The 20,070-nt window shown below is 39.3% G+C and overlaps 1 protein-coding gene across 1 annotated transcript in view; it reads left to right on the top strand.

The window, feature by feature from the left end:
* fbxo38 (F-box protein 38) overlaps positions 1–19,169 on the top strand; it is a 33,245-nt gene extending 14,076 nt beyond the window's left edge. The window contains 16 exon segments of the mRNA XM_030145383.1: positions 857–987; positions 2,079–2,249; positions 2,465–2,607; positions 3,742–3,928; positions 5,508–5,729; positions 5,813–5,968; positions 7,302–7,609; positions 7,612–7,702; positions 7,705–8,001; positions 8,290–8,390; positions 9,071–9,173; positions 10,866–11,032; positions 11,246–11,391; positions 12,115–12,218; positions 14,938–15,051; positions 15,136–19,169. Coding sequence (XP_030001243.1) covers positions 857–987; positions 2,079–2,249; positions 2,465–2,607; positions 3,742–3,928; positions 5,508–5,729; positions 5,813–5,968; positions 7,302–7,609; positions 7,612–7,702; positions 7,705–8,001; positions 8,290–8,390; positions 9,071–9,173; positions 10,866–11,032; positions 11,246–11,391; positions 12,115–12,218; positions 14,938–15,051; positions 15,136–15,314 — 2,620 coding nt within the window. The 3' untranslated portion in view covers positions 15,315–19,169.
* The last annotated feature ends 901 nt before the right edge of the window (positions 19,170–20,070 follow it).

Genomic DNA, 20,070 nt, shown 5'->3' with positions numbered 1-20,070 from the left:
AACTTATCTTCAGCATCAGAGGTGACTCTTGGTCTTCCTTTCCTGGGGCGGTCCTCATGTGAGCCAGTTTCGTTGGAGCGCTTGATGGTTTTTGCGACTGCACTTGGGGACACATTCAAAGTTTTTGAAATTTTCTAGACTGACTGACCTTCATTTCTTAAAGTAATGATGGCCACTCGTTTGTCTTTACTTAGCTGATTGGTTCTCGCCATAATATGCATTCTAACAGTTGTCCAATAGGGCTGTCAGCTGTGCATCAACCTGACTTCTGCACAACACAACTGATGGTCCCAACCCCATCAATAAGGCAAGAAATTCCACAAAGTAACCCTGACAAGGCACAGCTATGAAGTGAAAACCATTTCAGGTGACTACCTCTTGATGCTCATCAAGAGAATGCCAAGGGTGTGCAAGGCAGTCATCAGAGCTAAGGGTGGCTACTTTGAAGAAACTAGAATATAAGAGATGTTTTCAGTTATTTCACACTTTTTTGTTAAGTACATAATTCCACATGTGTTCATTCATAGTTTTGATGCCTTCAGTGAGAATCTACAATGTAAATAGTCATGAAAATAAAGAAAATGCGAAGAATGAGAAGGTGTGTCCAAACTTTTGGCCTGTACTGTACACCTGTTATTTTGAATGTGTTCTCATTCTCTTTGTTGAGATAACATTTGTGAGGCTGTATCAGTCTTATTTAACTCTTAGAAACGTCAGTACATGTAGCATAAATCCCAGACAAACCATTTCTGAAAAAACAAATAGAAAAGTCATGCAATTCAGAGTTCATCTGATGTTCTAATAGGTATTGTATACATGCATAAATATAATGAAAGGATCTCTGTGTCTTTAACAGACTTCATGAGCTGCGTATTCAGCCTTCACTGACTAAAGATGGAGTCTTCTCTGCTCTCAAGATGGCCGAGCTGGAGTTCCCTCAGTTTGAAACCCTTCACCTGGGCTATGTGGATGAATTCTTGTTACAATGTTAGTTTCCATCGGCTGAGAGAACATTAGCCACTTCCTGGGTCCACTCTGTATTTATTTATTTCACCTGTCGCAAACATTATTTTGACATGTCGTCTTTGTTGCATACTGTAAGGGCAGTAGAGATACAGACAGGAAATGGTAAGAGATGAAGGGAGCAGAAGTCAAAAAAGTTTTTCTTTTCTTTTTTTTTCTCTTTTTCTTTTTAGGAATTGATGGCCCATTGCTCCAGATTAGTGTGAATAATACTTGCCAGTCCTCATGAAAGGGCATAAGATTGCAAGGCCATTTGCTCACATAGATTTAAGCCAAGAATTCTTGGATGGCAGTGTGGCACTAGAGTCCAAATATAAGAAATGTTACGAAGTAGAGGAGCTGCTGCAGGAAAAAATCTGTCATATTGATTGTTTTCATTAATGGGTATAAAATAATGAATAGATGTTCTTAGTCATTCAAGGCAATCATGCTCTAAAAACATGCAATGTTTTAGGGATACACTTTGCAGTGGATCCACTGCACATGGGCAAGTATGGCTGATTGATGTCTGTGATCATGCGATAGGTCCATCTGCTCTGAAAAGCCCAAGGAGTACTGACACAGTTAGTGGGGCTGGTTAGAGGCTCTTCAGTACTTATGTTGACTGATGTTGTTTTAGTTTCCTAACAAGGCCTCATCACTCTGGTGTCTGTGTAGTGGTGATTTATTTTAAAATGGCCATCACATTTCGTAACTTTTACGACACGTGACACATCAGTGCTCAATTGTGTGTTTCGATTCTGTTCTTACTCATGACAAATTCCTAATCAGAAAACACTAGTAAATGTCTGAAAAACAGCATAAGTAGGCTTTGAGACAATTTTTTTACTCAAAGCAAGGACTGATGAATGAGGCCATCTGAGGTCCTGATCAGACCATCAGAACACCTCTGCAAGTATTCACTCATCATTCTCTCAGTTTGATTTGTATAGTGCCAATCATAATTTGAACAAACTGAATTTGCCTTTTGGTCCAGGCCTCCATTATGTTGGCAGCAAATGTTTTTATTATAGGATACAAGTCTGTATGAATTTGCATTCTGTTTGTATGTGCAGGTAAAATGAGTCATTCTGAGCTGGTGAAGTATGGTTTGGCTGATGTCATCGAGAACCCAGGAATCATCACTGATATTGGCATCAAGGTGGTGAATGAGGTTTTCACTAACATCAAATATCTACTCGTCTATAACTGCCCACACCTGCATAACCCTCATCACTGGATCACAGGTACTGCAGAGAGGCTTTTCAGATGTAAAACTCTGTTAAAACAAGATGTGAGTTTTGTGTGGATGTGTTTCTTTGATGATTAAAGGTGTTATTTCAAAGGCGCACAGATGTTTAACACTCCAATTCAGTCCTGCTAAAAATATAAGATAAATGAAGTGGCTGTGTGTGAACACATATTTGATCTTCCTATTCCTGTCCTATGTTTGTATCCTCAGATCAGTCCCGATGGAACCGTCTGGTTGATCTCACTCTAGTTCGCTGTCACGCAATCAAACTGGAGTCCTTCTCCCAGTTCATAGAGTTAGTACCCAGTCTGGAGTTTATCTGTCTGGACCAGATGTTCAGAGAACCACCAAAGGTATACAGTATATTAATACACAGTAATATAGATCAGTCAACTTTTACCACTGACAAATGACGTAGTAATGTTAATTACCTGGTTCCAGTGGTACCTATCAGTGAGTTGGATATATTTGGCACTATGTTAACATTTTTTTTCCCCAAAATAGGAGGATGAGTAACTGACAAAGGCTAAATTGTGATGGCTAGATCACTGAGGAGAGCATCTGTAAAACTCCAAGTTTTGTGGTGTGTTCCCAGTCTGCAGTGTTTAGTACCTAAGTGGTCTTAGGAAGGATAAGTAGTTCACAATCCAAAAAATGTCCATAATCCTACAAGCAAAAGTGTATTTTAATATATAGAGCTAAATAATGTAACGTCACTTGCTTGCTAATGTTAAAGACTGTTCACACTCAATTCCTGCTTGGTAGTGAACAAATGAGGATGATACAGCAACAGTGCTGGAGTGGGCTATAGAAATAAGGGGAGGAAAAGCTCTGAATAGGAAAGTATAATGTTTATCTCTGTTTATTTCACAGGGACTATGCTCTAAAATGCAAATAAACACACCAGAATATGTATGAAAACTGTGCCAAAGTACACTAAGTACTTTTTACCCCTCAGCCAACTTCTGGCCGAAGGGGTATTGTAATCGTTTTGTCGTCTGTCTGTCTGTCCATTCAACGACATAATCACATTATCTGAAAAATGCATCTGCACCAAATTTATACTATGGATGCATCTTGGAATGGAGCAGAAGGCTATTGAAAATAGGTCACCCTTGACATACTTTTTCAAGGTCCAATGGCCTTGTGCCTTGCGCAGTTAAAATATCTGGGTGCTTTCAAACATAAATATGCATGTAATAAGTTTTACACAAAGACAATCTAATCTAAATTATAGAGCAGTAAAATCTTGCCGTATATTTGGCTGAGGGGGATTAAAAGTGTGCAGCACCTTATGTTTTAAATAAGTTCCTTCAAAGTCTTTGCTACATACTTTGCATAAGTCTTGTCAGGAATGGATGGATATTAAGTTTCTGAAACAGACTGTAATTTACCAGCTTCCTTTTGGTGGATTGTCTTTATTCTAAACACACAGATTTTAAATTCGACATTCCATCTAAGCCGTGTTCTGTGAATGTGTGTTTCAGGGCTGTGCCAGGGTGGGCCTCAGTGCGGGAACTGGCATTGGTGTGTCGTCCGCATTGGTTAGCAACCAGAACTCCAACAATGACAATGACAACAACAACAACCACCACCACCACAACAATGAGGCCAACCTACCTCCTGCTCCACCACCTGTCAATAATAATAACCAAAGACAACAGCAACATAATGGCAAGTCCCACCTGCAGTCCACTAACAGAGCAACAAGAAATGAGTTATGTGCATTTTTGCACAAGGAGGATGTGCATAAATTTTAGGATGACCTGGACTCAAATATAAGCACAAGATGCTGGTGTTGAGTCATTCACAAAGTAGTGTTTGATACAGACCATCATTTTTATATAGATATACCAGGAATACTTTTAGTCCTTCTGTTTATCCATTTGAGATTTTTTCCATCCACTTCTTGGACACTATTCCCTGATTCTTGGTGAAGGTGCAGTTACAACAGTTTGATGGCTGAATTTCAATTTCAATTTGGTATTTCATTTTTTTTTTACAAGTATTTAAAAATTTCAGCTTGGAAAATTTGTCCAACCAATTTCTCAGACACTATCAACTGATTATTTTCTAATTTGACACGTTTTTTACATGTGCTTTTCTCTCGATTTTTGCATTTTTACAAATTTTTAAAAAGTTGTTTTAAAAGATTGACTCCACTACATGGCTCAACTACATGGCTTGACTTGGCTCGGCTTGACTTGGGTATCAGGTACTATTCCTGGCGACCGTTTCCATTACAGAATACTACCGACTTTAGAGTACCTGGATGTTATAGCAATGCGGCATGTTACTTCCATGTCGTCTGCCCAGAGAGTTGCTGATAAACTTGCTTGTTGCGTGTTGTCTCGTCAAGCTCATGCTGAATTTTTACATCTGAACCTTCTTGACCAACCATGGTGTAGTTTTGGGGATTGTCATCATGTGGATTAACCTACCCGCTATTTATTACTGTCACTTCTGCATCGTTTTTTTGGAAAACGCGGGTCCAGAGACAACTCTCTGAACCACCTCAGTGGTCTGCAGTGCTTATACAAGTCAAGTTTTAGTGTCCGCTTCCCAGTCTTGGAACCTCGGTGAGGGTGATACCAAAAAAATGGTACCGGGTACCAGATTCCAGGTCCGTTTTGTGTAAGGCGAAAATGCAAAAAGGTTGTGTTGAATTGAGCCAGTACCACATAGTGGAAACGCGGCAAAAATTAATCTCTGGGTAGGCAAGGTATCAGTGAGCAGGAGGAGCAAAGTGTTGTGTGACTGGGCAGGGATATTAGTAAGCTCCACCTACTTTTTCACTTATTAAAAAGTAGAAATCTTGGAGGACAAGGATTATTGCGTTTTAATAGTTGTTTTACCATTAGTGAAACCTTATCTGTGATAGATTGAGTACGTAGGTTGTTAAATTATTATTAAATTAATATATTCTAAACCTTTGAGTAAACTCTGCATCTTATATCATTTTTGTCTTTGTTATTTTCATTTTGATTCATTTTTTTCCACTGTTTTCATCTACTTGCATCTTTTACATCATATAAGTCTTTAACAAATAATTTAAAACCACAATTAGCTATCAGGTTCCTTTCATACAGAACCTATAATCAGTTTTTAAACTGAAAAGAAATACTGATTTGACATTTATATTTTATTAATACAGACCTGAAAATCTTTAGCTTGACATTTTTGGCTGTGTAGCTGAGCTCTAATTAAGACCATGGCTGTCTGATCATCTTGAGTGGTGTGCTTGTGTTGGCAGCACCAGTGGAGGTGAATGGGATGGAGGAGGAGGAGGATGATGAAGAAGAGGAAGAAGAAGAGGAGGAAAAAGAGGAGGTGATGTTGGAGGAAGAGAACATTGAGGCTGACCCTCAGATTGTGGTTCGAGGACCAGAAGGAAAGGCGATGGGTGTAGAAGCTGGCGTGACCCCAGGGCCCAGTCATCCTACTACATCACATCCAGCAGATGAAGAGCGAGCAGGTTTTGTTCTGATTACTTTTTCTGATGGATTATAGAAGTGAAGACAGATTATGACCCTACTGTTTACTAAAATGTCTTTGTAGGTCCCAGCGGTGTTGTGCATCGGTACAGGCCCACTGGCGCCAGTGCCCCCAAGCCCCCTCTGGTCATTTCAGATTCAGACAGTGAAGAAGAGGAGGGTCTGGTTTCAAGGCTGATGCCAACTTCTTGTTCCCCTCAGCCTGCCTCTTGTTCTGCAGGTACCGCCACAGTCTCTCTCAGTATAGCACTGCGTGTGGGTTCATCTGATGGTTCAGTGTCGAGCTGGTCTGATGTCGATCACACACAAGCAATTAGGGATCAGAGGTGTTTCCAGATGCTCTTTGACTGCTCATAAAGCAGCACTCAGACACATTGGCCTAAAATACAGAACTCCTGAATGCAATATATGCAATGTCAGTGAAAATGGGAGAAAATCCAAGCACTTCTGAAATAAAGGAAGGAGGAAGATAAAATAAAAAACTTATATTTGGCTGGTTTAAAAACCCTTAAAAGACTCCATGTTTCAACCCTAAATAGTCTTCATCACCTCTACAAACAAATATACCAAAGATGGAACATTTAGCTACAGTGCCTTGCAGAAGCATTCACCCCCTTGAACTTTCCACATTTTGCCACATTACAACCACAAACATATATGTATTTTATTGGGATTTTATGTGATAGTCCAACACAAAGTAGCACATAATTGTGAAGTGGAAGGAAAATGACATGTAGCATTCAAGATTTTTTTGCAAATAAAAATCTGAAAAGTATGGCATGCATGTGTATTCATCCAATACTTTGTCTAACTGCCTTTCGCTGCCCTTGGGGTAAAATTACCAACAACATCTTCATCATATCAAAAATAAGTGAAGTGTAAATCCTTGTTACATTCATTGTAGTAACAGTGACACCTTGTAGTAAATCTAAAACTATGGTACAGTTTTTACCCTCGGCCCTCGCCACAGGATATTGTCATCAGTTCGTCTTCCTTTCATTAGTCTGTCTGTCCACATGTGCAAAAACTTTGGCATGGACTGAAGGCTGAGGGTTTTCAAGTGTGGGCACGTTTATGTTTGTATTCTGTCAGTGTATTCTGTCAGTGGTTAAACATACTCACTTTCTTTTTGTACACAAAGAATGATTATCAGTGTGAGACTCACTGAAGACTCCAGCCATGGTGTTACTGTAACTCATAACTGTAATGGCATATTCATGTTCAGCAAGGCGATCCCTCATATGTCTTTTTGTACTACCTGTTCAAAAGACACCTTCATGATGGACAAGACAGTCAGTATATTACAGAAATGGTACTGCAGTTAAGGAAATTAAGATGATTATATGTTCAATGTGTTTTGATTTCAATCACTTGGATGCTCTTATAAAGGAGATTTAACTTCATTGTGGCTCACTGGATTAATAAAATAAAGTAAAATAATTAGACATGCATTATTAAAAAAAAGTAGTTGATTGATTTTTATTGTTTCCTTCGAGATTCAACAGAAATGAACAGAACTTCTATAACGATGTATCCAATGTGTGTTTTGTCAGGTAAAGGAAAGACTCCCCTGCGGCGTAATAACATTGCCGTACCAGCTTTCGTGTCTGTGGAGCAGCCGAAGCTTCCAGTGCCAGAGAGCAGCTGTGAGAAGAGCTGTCAGGTGAACAGTGAACAGATCAAGGCTGACATGAAGGCGGCTGCAGAGAACAACCGCAGGACAAGCAGTAAAGGAGTCAGTACTGAGTCTGGGGAGACAGGTGGAAGGCCTGGGGCAGATACTGGGCCAGGACCGAGTACCGGAAGGACAGGGGTAGGCCAGGAACTGGGTCGGTGAGCAGGGACTGGACCTGCGGAAGGCATGTCCAGGGCATGTTTAGTGGATGTGGTATAGTGGTGACAGGGATGGCCCACAGGTCCACATCCACTACTGCTGACAGAGGGAAGCAGCAGGCATGACTACTGACAGCACAGAGGGGGCCTTCTGATCTGGAACACATACTGGGAACAGTTCAATGAGAGACAGTGGGCTGAAGCAAAGTCCAGGTCCTAGCAGCGTGGATGGTCTGGGGTTCAGAGGTGCTGCTAGTAACCAGGCATCTAGAAGAACAGTACCACCTCCTGTACAGGGAGTGAGGCCATCTGCTACTGGTTCGCAACCGAGTCAGGACAGAGAGCAGGATTTCATTCCCAGGCGGCCTTTGACGCGATCTTGCACACGTATGTCTCCTGTGTCCCTGGTTCCTGAGACAGGTAAGACCTGAGTGACCAACCCCACTTTCAGAAAAGCACAGACATTTTCTGAAATGCAATAAAAGCTGCAATTGGTAAATCTTGGATAATCTTTTGAACATTTACAGGAATTCATGGAGTCCTAGAACAACTCCAGTAGAGCTCTGAATTAATTATTATCTCAGTCGTGTAATTGAGTCGTAAGACTTATGAGAAGCACCTCAGCCAAAATCAATGTAAAGATCATTAAAACCTGATCTAAGGCAGTTGGTGTCCACTGAACTGACTTTGGTGCTTCACATTTTACAGAGCTTACACGAACCAGACCTCGAGTTTCAGTGAGGAGAAAACGAAAGGTTGATAAATCAACCAGCACTTCAGACCCCGTCACAGAGGATGATCACATACAGGTACACAAACTGTCCACTTCGGTTTCTGTTGACATCATTTTTCTACAACTTTTATGTCTGTTATGCATTAAAACACATTGTGGATGAGCTTCTAATCCAATGTCAAGAATGAATTATGATTATTAAGTTAGTTTATGTTGATTGGATGCTTTAAGTAAAAGTAGAGAATAGACACTGTTCGTCACTATAATCGGTCATTGTTTGCTCTCAGTAAAGTGAAAGAAATAAAATTAGGTCAGTATAAGAACAGCATGCAAAAGATTGTCATATGTCAAATTTTAAGTTGGGAAGTAGCACACAGTACAAACTATGACCAGTCCTGAACACATCTTGAATAATCATCAGTGCTATGATCATACAACACTTTAAGCACAGTATAATACATGAGTACTTTATAATGCATTCTAATACGTTGTGGACATAGGCTTTGTGTCAAGTAATAGAGCAAATACTGTCAGCAGCAACATAAATAATTGATCTTCATTATGTATTAATGAAAACATAAACAGTTTGTCTATCTATTGCTGACAATACTGCTGTAAAACCCATGTTTTTGGGTCCACTCCACTACCTCCACTACGGTTCATGTTAGGTGCAGTTCCTGTACACTGTAATGGTCACCACAATGGTTTGTCCTCCTTGTTGTTTAAAATGACAGTAACAAATATGTTGTTCTGCAGGTTTTGACTTTGAAGAGTAAAAACCTGGTGGGCATTACTCTGACTAACTGTGGAATCACAGACCTGGTCCTCAAAGACTGCCCTAAGATGATGTTCATTCATGGTAACACACACAAACAAACACTGCTGAGTCAAGTTTTAAAGTGACACACTCATGTACACATCAAGTTCCAATTAGAATTTGAACTGAATAGCCACGTATTTCCTTTGTCAGTTAATCTGTTGATTAATTGTCAATTAATTGTTTGGTCTATAAAGTTTCTGGAAAAGGTGAAAAAGCATTTCCCAATACCCAAGATGAAGTCCTCAAGTTTTTATGGTCCCCAACCCAAACATATTGAGTTTGCTGTCACAGAGGGGGAAAGGAACTGATGATATTCACATTTTAAGAAGCTGAAATGAGAAAACTTGTTTCCTTGAACAAATTACGCAAACAATTCTTCAATTTAACAAAATAGTTACTGATTAATTTCGAAGTCTGAAAAAAGTTTATCTTCTCCCTTCTGCTGTTGATACTTGATTAAGGTTTTTAATTTTTTGTGAAGTTGTGTTGTTCAGTTTAACATAACATCCCTGTTAACCTTAATGGCAACAAACTTTTAGGTTAGTATAGGGTGACTGATTATTTTTATTTTGTTTTTTTTATTAGTATTTTTTATGGGAAACATTAAGTTTAACACAGGGACTGATAAATCTGCTGTACACAGGAATTGTCACTCCAATATGTATGTTAATGCCAGCTGTTAATTTAGTCAGTATCAGGATAACACCCAGAATTTTCCTACACAACAGCTTTTGACAAAGGCGACAAGAACAGAACTGCACTTCATGTTGAATTACCAGCTGGTAGTCAAAACCGACATGTAGTTTCTTCTGGAAAGGGGCTTGATGAATCAAGGAAGAATACGTAATGACTAATTAGACCCAATCTGTGGGCAAAAATGGATGTATGCATCATCATTTTCAAAAGTCTCCATTTTTTTTTTTTTTTTTTTGCCCCAACATACAACACAACCCTGAAGTTTCCAAACTAAACTGGGTCAGAGTTATGTGTTCTAAGCACATAAGTCTAGATCAGGGGTCAGCAACCCTGGTCCTAGAGAGCCACTATCCTGCATGGTTTAGATGTTTCCCTCTTCCAGCACACCTGATGGTCATTATCAGGTTTCTGCAGAGCTTGATGATAGGCTGATCATTTTAATCAGGTGTGTTGGAAGAGGGATACATCTAAAACATGCAGGATAGTGGCTCTCTAGGACCAGGGTTGCTGACCCCTGGTCTAGATGATCTCAAGATCTTGGCTTGTGATCAGTGTGAGTTTGGCACATGATGTACATTTCAGATGTTTGTTTCAATATATTTATGTTATGTTGCATCATCTTTGTTGTCATATCTCCAGTATTTTTTACTATTGCCAATGCACTTTGTTTCTTCAATCCTAAAATGTGATGTTCTGTGGGAAATTGAACTTAAATTAAAAACTTCAACAAAAATAAAATAAAACAAAATGCAATAAAATGCAATAACATATAAAATGCATTTTGGATGTTAAGAGAAATTTAATTGCAGCCTTGCAGTTAGTGGCACAGACTAAAAGTCATGTGACATGAAACACATTGTCTTTAGATCTGAGGACAGGTCACACTTAAGTCTTTTTTTTAAGTCTTCCAGTGTATGGTACTCATAAGTTGTAAAAGTGTATTTTAATTATGTTCACACATGATAATCCAGTAGAATTTGGCCAAATACTGAATTTTGTCTAGTATGTGTCTGTATGCTGTCTTTCCTTGTGTAGCCACCAGATGTCGTGTGTTGAAGCAGTTGCGAATAGAGAACGCCCCCATAGTCAATAGGTTTGACTATGCCCAATGTAAGAAGCTGGACATGGAACAGGTCCTGGATCAGATTCTGAGAATGCCTCCTGAAAGGAACCGCATCATCTACATGCGTCCAATGCATCAGGTCAGTGACCTGTGACCTCACCCCTGTGTCCCTCGCTACTAAGACCATTCACTGCACACACTTTGATTACTCAACATATACTTCAGACACTCACTCTATTTCTTTAAGAATTCCCCATGTTACCACTTTCAGTAATGACTGGTTGGTTTTTTTTTTGTTCCTGTGTTCCTCTTCTTATTTCTCATTCTTTGTCTCTGATATATCTGTCTACAGATTGACTCTGTAGCATTGGAGCGTCAGCTCTTCCAGGGTCCCTATCCCTATCACATCGCTATAGTTCACGAGTTCAGTAATCCTCCAAACATTCGCAACAAGGTGCGAATTCGAAGCTGGATGGACACCATAGCCAACATCAGCCAGTGAGTACTACCTTCAGTAACAGCTACCAACAAGAGTCTGCTCTATTGTCTAATGGCTTTATAATATGTAAAAAAAAAAAAAAAAAAAAGCTCTTTTAATTGTTTAATTACTGTTTTTCTTTTCAGTGCATTTTTAAAAAAGACAGTTTTATGTTTTCCTTAAAATAATTCTCAATTAATAATCCTTCTTAAACAAGAACAATCCCGGAGAGTAATGTAATGATGTGCATGTGTTTATTTGTGCTTTAGAACATAATCCCTGTGAAATGATTAGAAAATAGTGTTTATTTTTTTACTTCAAAAATGTTCTCAAGTTACCACCATTTACTCTCCCATTAACTCTATTACTCGTTTGACCACCGTTCTCTTTCTCTTGTTCATTGACTGAAGAGGATCTTTGAATGATAAAATAGAATTAAAATGAAACATTTTACATTGTTTCTCTCCAATTAAAATGAGATTCCAGAGTACTGTTTCACCATAAAATATTACAATCGTCATTAACCTCGTTGACTCATTAAGTATTAACCCTTTAAGGGCCAAAGTCGGAATATTTTGACATGACCAAATGAAACCGACAGCTTTTTGATATCTTGATATCAAAATTGAATATTTTTTGGAAAAAAAACAAAAAACCCTCCGGTGCCTAAAGGTTTAAGTATTGATGTACCACTGATGACCTACATATTCTTCTGTCTACCTGTCTATTCATCTGTCTGTCAGGGAGTTAATAAAGTACGAGTTCTTCCCAGAAGCCACCAGGACAGAAGAAGATGTTAAGAAGTATCCAAAATACCCCTGGGGCCGAGACATCTATACGCTGGAGGGTAAGATTTAGTCCTATGTTCATTTTGCCCCATGTACCCATTATCACAGACATCTGATCACTAGTGGACAGCTCTGATGCAAGGTGAACATACTCCTTCTTTTAACAGTGTGAACAAAATGTGTCCTAGAATGAACTGAAGGACTGAATACTCCACTGACATCTTGTGTGTAGGTGAACTCAGCATGCAAAAGAAGAAATTTGGTATTTATATACACTGTGTTCCAAATTATTATGCAAATGATATTTTTCTCAGATTTTCTTAAATAATCTATGCAAATGACAGTATCATTTTAAAGTAATTCGCCATTTGAGTATAATTCGAGTTGTTATTGAAAAACCTCCCAATAATAACGGTATTTAAAAAATAAATGAATAAAAAAACTCTAAATGCTCTGCTCCAAAATATTATGTACAACAGAGTTTCAGTGCATTTATGCGCTGTAAGTAACTGAAAATGATCATTTGTTAAATTTGCAGCATTAGGAAGTCATATTTACAGAAATTAAAAGCTGTTTCAAACAAAAATATGTTAACAGGCCAAGTTGCATGTTAACATCAGATTCCTTCTTTAATATCACCTTCACAATTCTTGCATCCTTTGAACTTGTGAGTCTTAGGAGAGTTACTGCTTGAATTTCTTTGCGGGAGATTTTTTTCTTGTGGATGCTCCAAAGGTTCTCAGTAGGGTTGAGGTCAGCAGAAGATGGGGGCCACACCATGGGTTTCTCTCTTTTTATGCCCATAGCAGCCATTGATCCAGAGAGATGGTGCATTGCCATGCATGAAGATAATTTTACTACGGAATGCACAGTTCTTCTTTTTGTACCAAGGAAGAAAGTACTGTCTGTACCGTCTTCATCCGCTTGTCTGGGTCCAGGTCGTGGGGGCAACAGCTTCAGCAAAGAAGCCCAGACAGCCCTCTCTCCGGCCACTTCCACCAGCTCTTCTGGGGAAATCCCGAGGTGTTTTCAGGCCAGCCCAGAGATATAATCCCTCCAGCTTGTCTTGGGTCGGCCCTGAGGTCTCCTCCCAGACGAACATGCCCAAAACACCACCCAGGGAGACATCCCCCTGTACGCCCGAACCACCTCAACTGGTTCCTCTCAATGTGGAGGAGCAGTGGCTCTACTGTGAGTCCCTCCTGGATGTCTGAGCTCCTCACCCTATTTCTAAGGCTGAGCCCGGCCACCCTCTGGTCATTACTCAGAGCTCATGACCACAGGTGGGGGTCGGAATGTAGATTGACCGGTAAATCGAGGAAGAAAGTGTTCAGTCAGAAACTCCATATACTTTTCAGAGGTCATTTTCACACCTTCAGGGACCTTAAAAGAGCCTACCAGCTCTCTCCCCATGATTCCAGCCCAAAACATGACTCCACTACCTCCTTGCTGACATTATAGCCTCATTGGGACATGATGACCATCCACCAGCCATCCACTACGCCATCCATCTGGACCATCCAGGGTTGCATGGCACTCATTAGTGAACGAGACAGTTTGAAAATTTGTCTTCATGTATCTCTGGGCCCACTGCAACCTTTTCTGCTTGTGAGCATTGGTTAAGGGTGGCCAAATAGAAAGTTTACACACACTTGCAAGCCTCTGGAGGATCCTACACCTTGAAGCTCATGGGACTCTAGGAGCACCAGCAGCTTTAAATATCTGCCCTGATCTGTATCATGTCGTTTTCTTTTTTCTTTTTACATTGCATACATTTGGAGCTTTTAGTTTGGCTTCACGTTGGTAGTGAACTCATACATCTGATCAGCATCATCTACATGTGCTGCATCTCCCCTCATAAAGGGCTGCACCTGACACAAAGTCAGTCAGCTTTTTTTTTGTCAGTTTGTCCTATTCACAGCCCATACAGAAAAACATACAGAAAAACTGAAATTACAACACTCTGAGGCCCACAGTGTCACTAGGACCGTAGTCGAAAAAAATAGAAAAAATACAATATAACGATAAACATACAATATAACTATAAGCAGCAGGGGTTGGAGAGAATAAATAAACGATAAAGTGGCATCAGTAAAGTGTCAGGTGAACAGTAAAGTAACACAGTAAAAGGAAGAGGAATTATTGGGTTTAAAGTGACAAGATGCAAAGTATAAACATATTGTTGATTTGTCTCGTTATTAACCTCTTACGTCTTTTGTGTGTTTTTCTTTTCTTTTATTGTTCGCAACAATACTGTGATCACAACATTCTGTGATTGGTCCAGAATTCTGCACTACTGTTTTCCCAGTGCACATGTCCTAAACCGTGGTTCATTTAGTTCATGTAGAGACCAACACCATACTCTCTTTTTGTTGGAAGGGCTGTTTGGTCCAAACAGTGGTTTAGGGAAGGTTCCATATCTGCAAATTTACTTGGAATCAAACTTGGAGGTCTTGACATAACAGCTATCAAAACAATAATATATTTTATCGGGCCCTTTCAAAGCCAGGCACAGGAAGCACTAAAGCTGCTTTCCTAGGCATTAAGAGAACCCAAACTGCTCCCATTATGGCAGACACTTGGATATTACAGGATCATTTCACTAATTTCAGAAGCTTCCTAAGCAAAAATGACTATTGGATGCAACCACCATCTGAACTACTGAGCTATCGGCACTAGGTTTTCTAATAATTCTGTGGATGGTTAATATGTATTTTTAGTAACTCAGGTCAAATTTCCAGAGGCTGTAATCTAGTTGTTGTGGTGTGTCATCATCAGGAGTGGTAGATGGTGCTCCTTACAGTATGATAACAGACTTCCCCTGGCTGAGGACACTCAGAGCAGCCGATCCCAACAGCTATGCCCGCTACGACTTTGAGGATGATGAGAGCAGTGAGTACGGTCAAAACATCTGTCTATCCATCAGCTGTCAAACACTGTCATCGTTAATTTGATGTGTGTGTTGTTGTTCATCAGCTACCATCTACGCCCCACGGCGTAAAGGCCAGCTGTCAGCTGACATCTGCATGGAAACCATTGGGGAGGAAATCTCAGAGCGCAGGCAGAGCAGGAGAGGAGTCTTTCAGCGAGTCGTGGTCCTGTTCCTGCATCACTGTGACACAAAAGGGGAACCCGTGGATGACGACTACATCTAGATCTTCACCAGGCCGTCTGTCCTTTACAAGCAGAGGTGTGAAGCAGAAGACATCACTGTGACAAGTCCTGCTGTAAACTAGCAGAGAGGTTCTGTTTCAGCGCACCAGTTTTTCCACACGATGCTCAGTGATTTTAGAACAAGACAGAGGCCACTAGGGGGCGCTGCTGCAGACCACATGGATAAATAATGTGGCCAAAAGTCACACTTCCAAAGAATTTGCAACGTGGTTACTTAACCTGATTTGTCTCTCTCATAGGAGGAGGAAATGCAGTCCACTGGATGTATGTGAAACTTGTGAATGAGTTTTATAACCCACACTTGATGCAGATTTTTTCTTTGATTTCAGTGAAATCTCAAGGCACAGATGAGTGTCTAAGCATTTCATTGCATTCCCAAATAACAGCTTGGTTTAAAAAAAAAAAAAAAAAGCATTAAAGGGATTGCAATTCCAGCTCTAAGGGTAAATTCAGTCTTTATATTCTGACTTTTATTACTGGTTGTTATTAGCCGTGTTTCCATGAGGTTTTTTATGCACATTTTCTAAGTGTTTCTAAAACCATTCGCTTGAAAAAGGCAAAAACTACTTGAAGGGAGTGGACACGAACATCCATATTATGACAAATGATTGAACACATATAAAATCTCCATGTTACAAACTCTGGTAACAAACATTGACTACAGTTACAGCACAAAATACATTTTCAGTTCAGAATTTCTAATGAGCTGTTTCCATAACAAATGAAAATGAATATTCCACTTCTTTTTTTATTTTTATCTGTAAGTAAACATATAGATCCTGTTAAAATCAGGTTTGTTTGTGTTTGTTCTTTCCCCAGAATTTTCCGCATGTGGGAGACACCCCACTGTGTGATGTCTCCCCCTTTTGTTTCTTCACAAGCCTTTGGTTAGGTTCAAAACTGCTTCTTCTTTTTGATTTCGCATCCATCTTTACCAGAGAGGATCTGTTTCTATTCCTGCTGACTCTAAACAGGGGTCACATATATCAACCTGCGATAAATCTGATGCACATTTTAGATACCCTGTACACGTGTCCAAATAATCCTCGTATTAGTGTGTCCCACTTTTCATAGTCATGAATGCCTAATTAACAGTTTCCAAAAAGAACATACCATTTACATGACACTTGTAACTATTGGTTTGCAGAAAATTTTTTTCAGGGCAGTACCATGAGTCTCTGTCTCCTTCTACACTGTTGATCATTGCTGTGCATAATGTAACCTCTAGTGCCACCCTGTGACTACACTACACTTCAAATGTGCCTGACTGTTTTATGGAAACATGGCTAACCTACCATCTGTGAAAGTCAAAGAATAAATAAAATGAGTTAACTTCATATGAAAAAACTTGATGGGAAAGGATGGGTTCATAATTCGGTCATGAAAAACAGAAAAACAAAGTTGGGATTAAGCAGTGAAGGGAACTTTTTGATGGTGAATGGGATGGTTAGAGGACTTTATCCAGACAACAGGAAACAGTAATGCTGTAACTCCCCTGTGCACTGCAGAGGAAAAGGCGCCCGTTCAGCCATTAAAACTCAAGCTACAGCAAGTGTTTTCAGCTGCTTGATGGTTTTTCATGATATCTGCAGGAACAGGTTGGTCTGATCTCTCATCTGTCCTCACAGTCTACCTACCTCTGTTCTAAACACAAGCACTCAGACAGAAAATGCCTTAGACCCATAAATCACTGACCTTTAATTTCCCTTTTTTGTTTTCCTCGTGGAATTTGTTCTCTGGCTTCCCATGTTTATGGACACACTTATTTAAGGAAATGGAGGCAAGGCATTTCATCAAGGTGGAGCTGAAAGTAGTTTGTTTATGAAGGTTTGAAAGGCCAGCTGCTGTCAGAAACAATATCCAGCACCATCTGCAGACTATAGATGTCCATTCTCACAAGCGGGAACACATGCAGTAAGACAGCGTAGGTATATCACAGCAGAATTAAACTACAGTGACTGCAGTTGGTTTATGTACATTCAGACATTCATGGTAGAATTTCTGGTCTCTATGCTCAACATGCATAGTGATCATGTGTCTGTGGAGCTAATTTCCTGCAAAAACATAACAATTGCTATTATGGGACAGTTTGCAACATATGTGCAACATAATACTGAAGAAACAAATAGATGCTGCTGCTTCGTAAGTACTTCATATGTTTTGGTGCCATTGGGTGACATTTTCAGCAGATGGGAATTCAGGTGGTCTGAGAGGAAACAAGAGTTCTACCCCCTCCAGGCTGTAGAAAATCTGCCCTATGATGGGAGGTTTTTCCATAGGTGTTTTCAGCCAGGTAGGCTGGTTAAATGCAGGACTTCATAGTTAAGGAAGGTGGTTTTGCTTTTCCACAGTAGAATGAAACTCAGTTTCATCCAGCTTTGTACTTAATTGTCTGATTTGGACTAAGAGGAGAGCGCTGCTCAAGGGCTGTACTTTCAAATTCTGGCCTGGTTTTTCCTAGATTTTGGCTCCTGTAGGCCTACGTTTTGGCAGGAAATGAGCTCCACATCTGACAGGACAAGTACATGGAGACAAGCAGGAAATGAGTGGTCTTTGGATTTGACCGTGATTTATGATCCATTAGGTGTTTATGTTTCACTGTAAACCTGCAGAAAGCTGAAGTTCCATCCCTTTCAGTTATGTTCAGTTGTTGGACCTTAATTTAAAAAAGGAAAAAATGCATTTTAGTCAATGATGAGACTATTTTTTTTTAGTCCTGTTTGAATTATATATCATTTACACATACAATGTCAGTTTAAAAGATAATTTGGCATGTCAAGGAAGTTTCAGTTTGTTGTAAAATGTTGAGTACTGTTAGTTCAGTATCAGACTGACCTGTCATCAGAACTGTCTCTCCACAATGTGTTAAGAGTTGGTGAAGATGTTTCTGTTGCTTCAACACCATCATGTGAAATGAGAGATTCAGTCCACTAGCTGTTTCACACAAAAATAATGTGATTTAAAGGTTATCTGTTTTATTGTACTATACTATACTATATGTTATCTTTAACACAAACTCCGACTTTCTTGACTTGTAAAATTATCCGATAAATTGACTAAAATGTTGTCTTGCTGTTGACCATGGTTCATATTTTTCTGAAGTTAGGTCCCATGGGGCGGGACCTCAGCTCTCTGCAGCTGGTTTCAGTGCTCATGTTGTGCAATAATGCCGCCTTGTTTGTTTACTTGATGTTCACAGATTTAGAAAAGGCTCTGGATTGTCAGATGTCTGATTTGTTATTTAAACCAGACTCTGGAGATTTGGTTTTAAATTCTGAAACTTTTCTTTCTGTACTTTTTTTTTAATTCTTAACTTGGCCTTACTCTGTTTTTTTTTTTTTTTGTTTTTTTTGTTTTTTTAAATCCCTCGTTCAGGACCATTAGATGAGAACAGGTGACTTTGTTGTGCATTCATCTGTTTTCAAACTTTGGACTAAAGGAGGATCTCCTGCTGCCTTGCTGCTGCTCTTCAAACTCCAGTCCAATCTTGACCAGAGACACACTACTAGACTGAACTTGTGTGTTCTGTGATGTGGAGAAATCAGCTGTTCAAAAAGTGTTGGATGACTAACTGTTTATGAAGGAATGTGAGGTTGTATACTTGTCTAATGGTCAGCGGTGTCCTGTGTGACTGCAGAGCACTGCTGTGTATTCCGTGTGGATTTTCTTTCATTACTGTGGAGTAGTGAAGGTTGAACACTTGGAAATCAGCCTTCAGTTTCTGTATTGACCTGTACAGATGTTGTGGATGTCAGTATGCTTCCACAGTGTTTATATGTTTATAAGAAAAGAAGCAGACTATTTCACATAATGAAGAATAAATGAACAGAAAATCATTCCTGTTATCTTGCCTTTGTTTCATGTTGAAATACACATTAATGCGTAGGTTAAGAGTTTTTCATATCTTTCTTTTAAACAATTGTCAGGTTTCTTCATGACAGGAAATCACTCTTCAGCTATTCCTTTCACACCTGTAGCAACCAGTAATATAAGACCTACCCATAGTATAATACTTTTGGTCCTTTTAAATGTATTAAAACCAATAACATAACATGCCAATAATTTTGTATAGCTTTTGAGCTGATAACATAATGACATTTTGTCAATAATCTAATGAGTTATTACGTTATGACATAACTGGCCTAGCATTAAAAATCCTTTTAAAATCTAGATGACTTATTCCATTATTAGCAAGCTATTATTACATTATTGGTGCATGTATTTTATTACAATATTATTATGTTACTGACTTTTTTACCTTTAAAATTGTGACCAAAATTATTACATTATTGGTAGATAATACGTTCGGGACTTTTCTTATGTTATTGGTTCTTCTGTCCCCCCTAGAAATTGTCATGTAACCTGATGATAAAGAAACAGATTGTTTACATAGCTAATATTTTCCCATTGATGCTATTATTAAAGGTTTGCACCATCCCTCTCATTGGGATTAAACATTGACTTGAAATGGTTCCATAAGGCATATTGGTCCTGATCAGGCTATTATTTACATTATTAGTGGAACATGAAGTTCCATGTAAACATGGTTACTAATATTTAACAAGTTATGAAAATGTGACAAAAACATCTACAACACAAACCAAAACATTGAAATGAAATCATAGCTATGCTCACAGCACCTAACACAGGAGGAAGCCCCCACATGTCCAGTGTCCCACTGGGTTACTTTGAATCTTCCTCATCGCCTCGTGAATGTCCTTAGATGCACATCTTTAC

Source organism: Sphaeramia orbicularis, chromosome 10 (genome assembly GCF_902148855.1).
Source record: "Sphaeramia orbicularis chromosome 10, fSphaOr1.1, whole genome shotgun sequence".
NCBI lineage: Eukaryota > Metazoa > Chordata > Actinopteri > Kurtiformes > Apogonidae > Sphaeramia > Sphaeramia orbicularis.
This window is presented reverse-complemented; position numbering and strand designations above follow the sequence as displayed.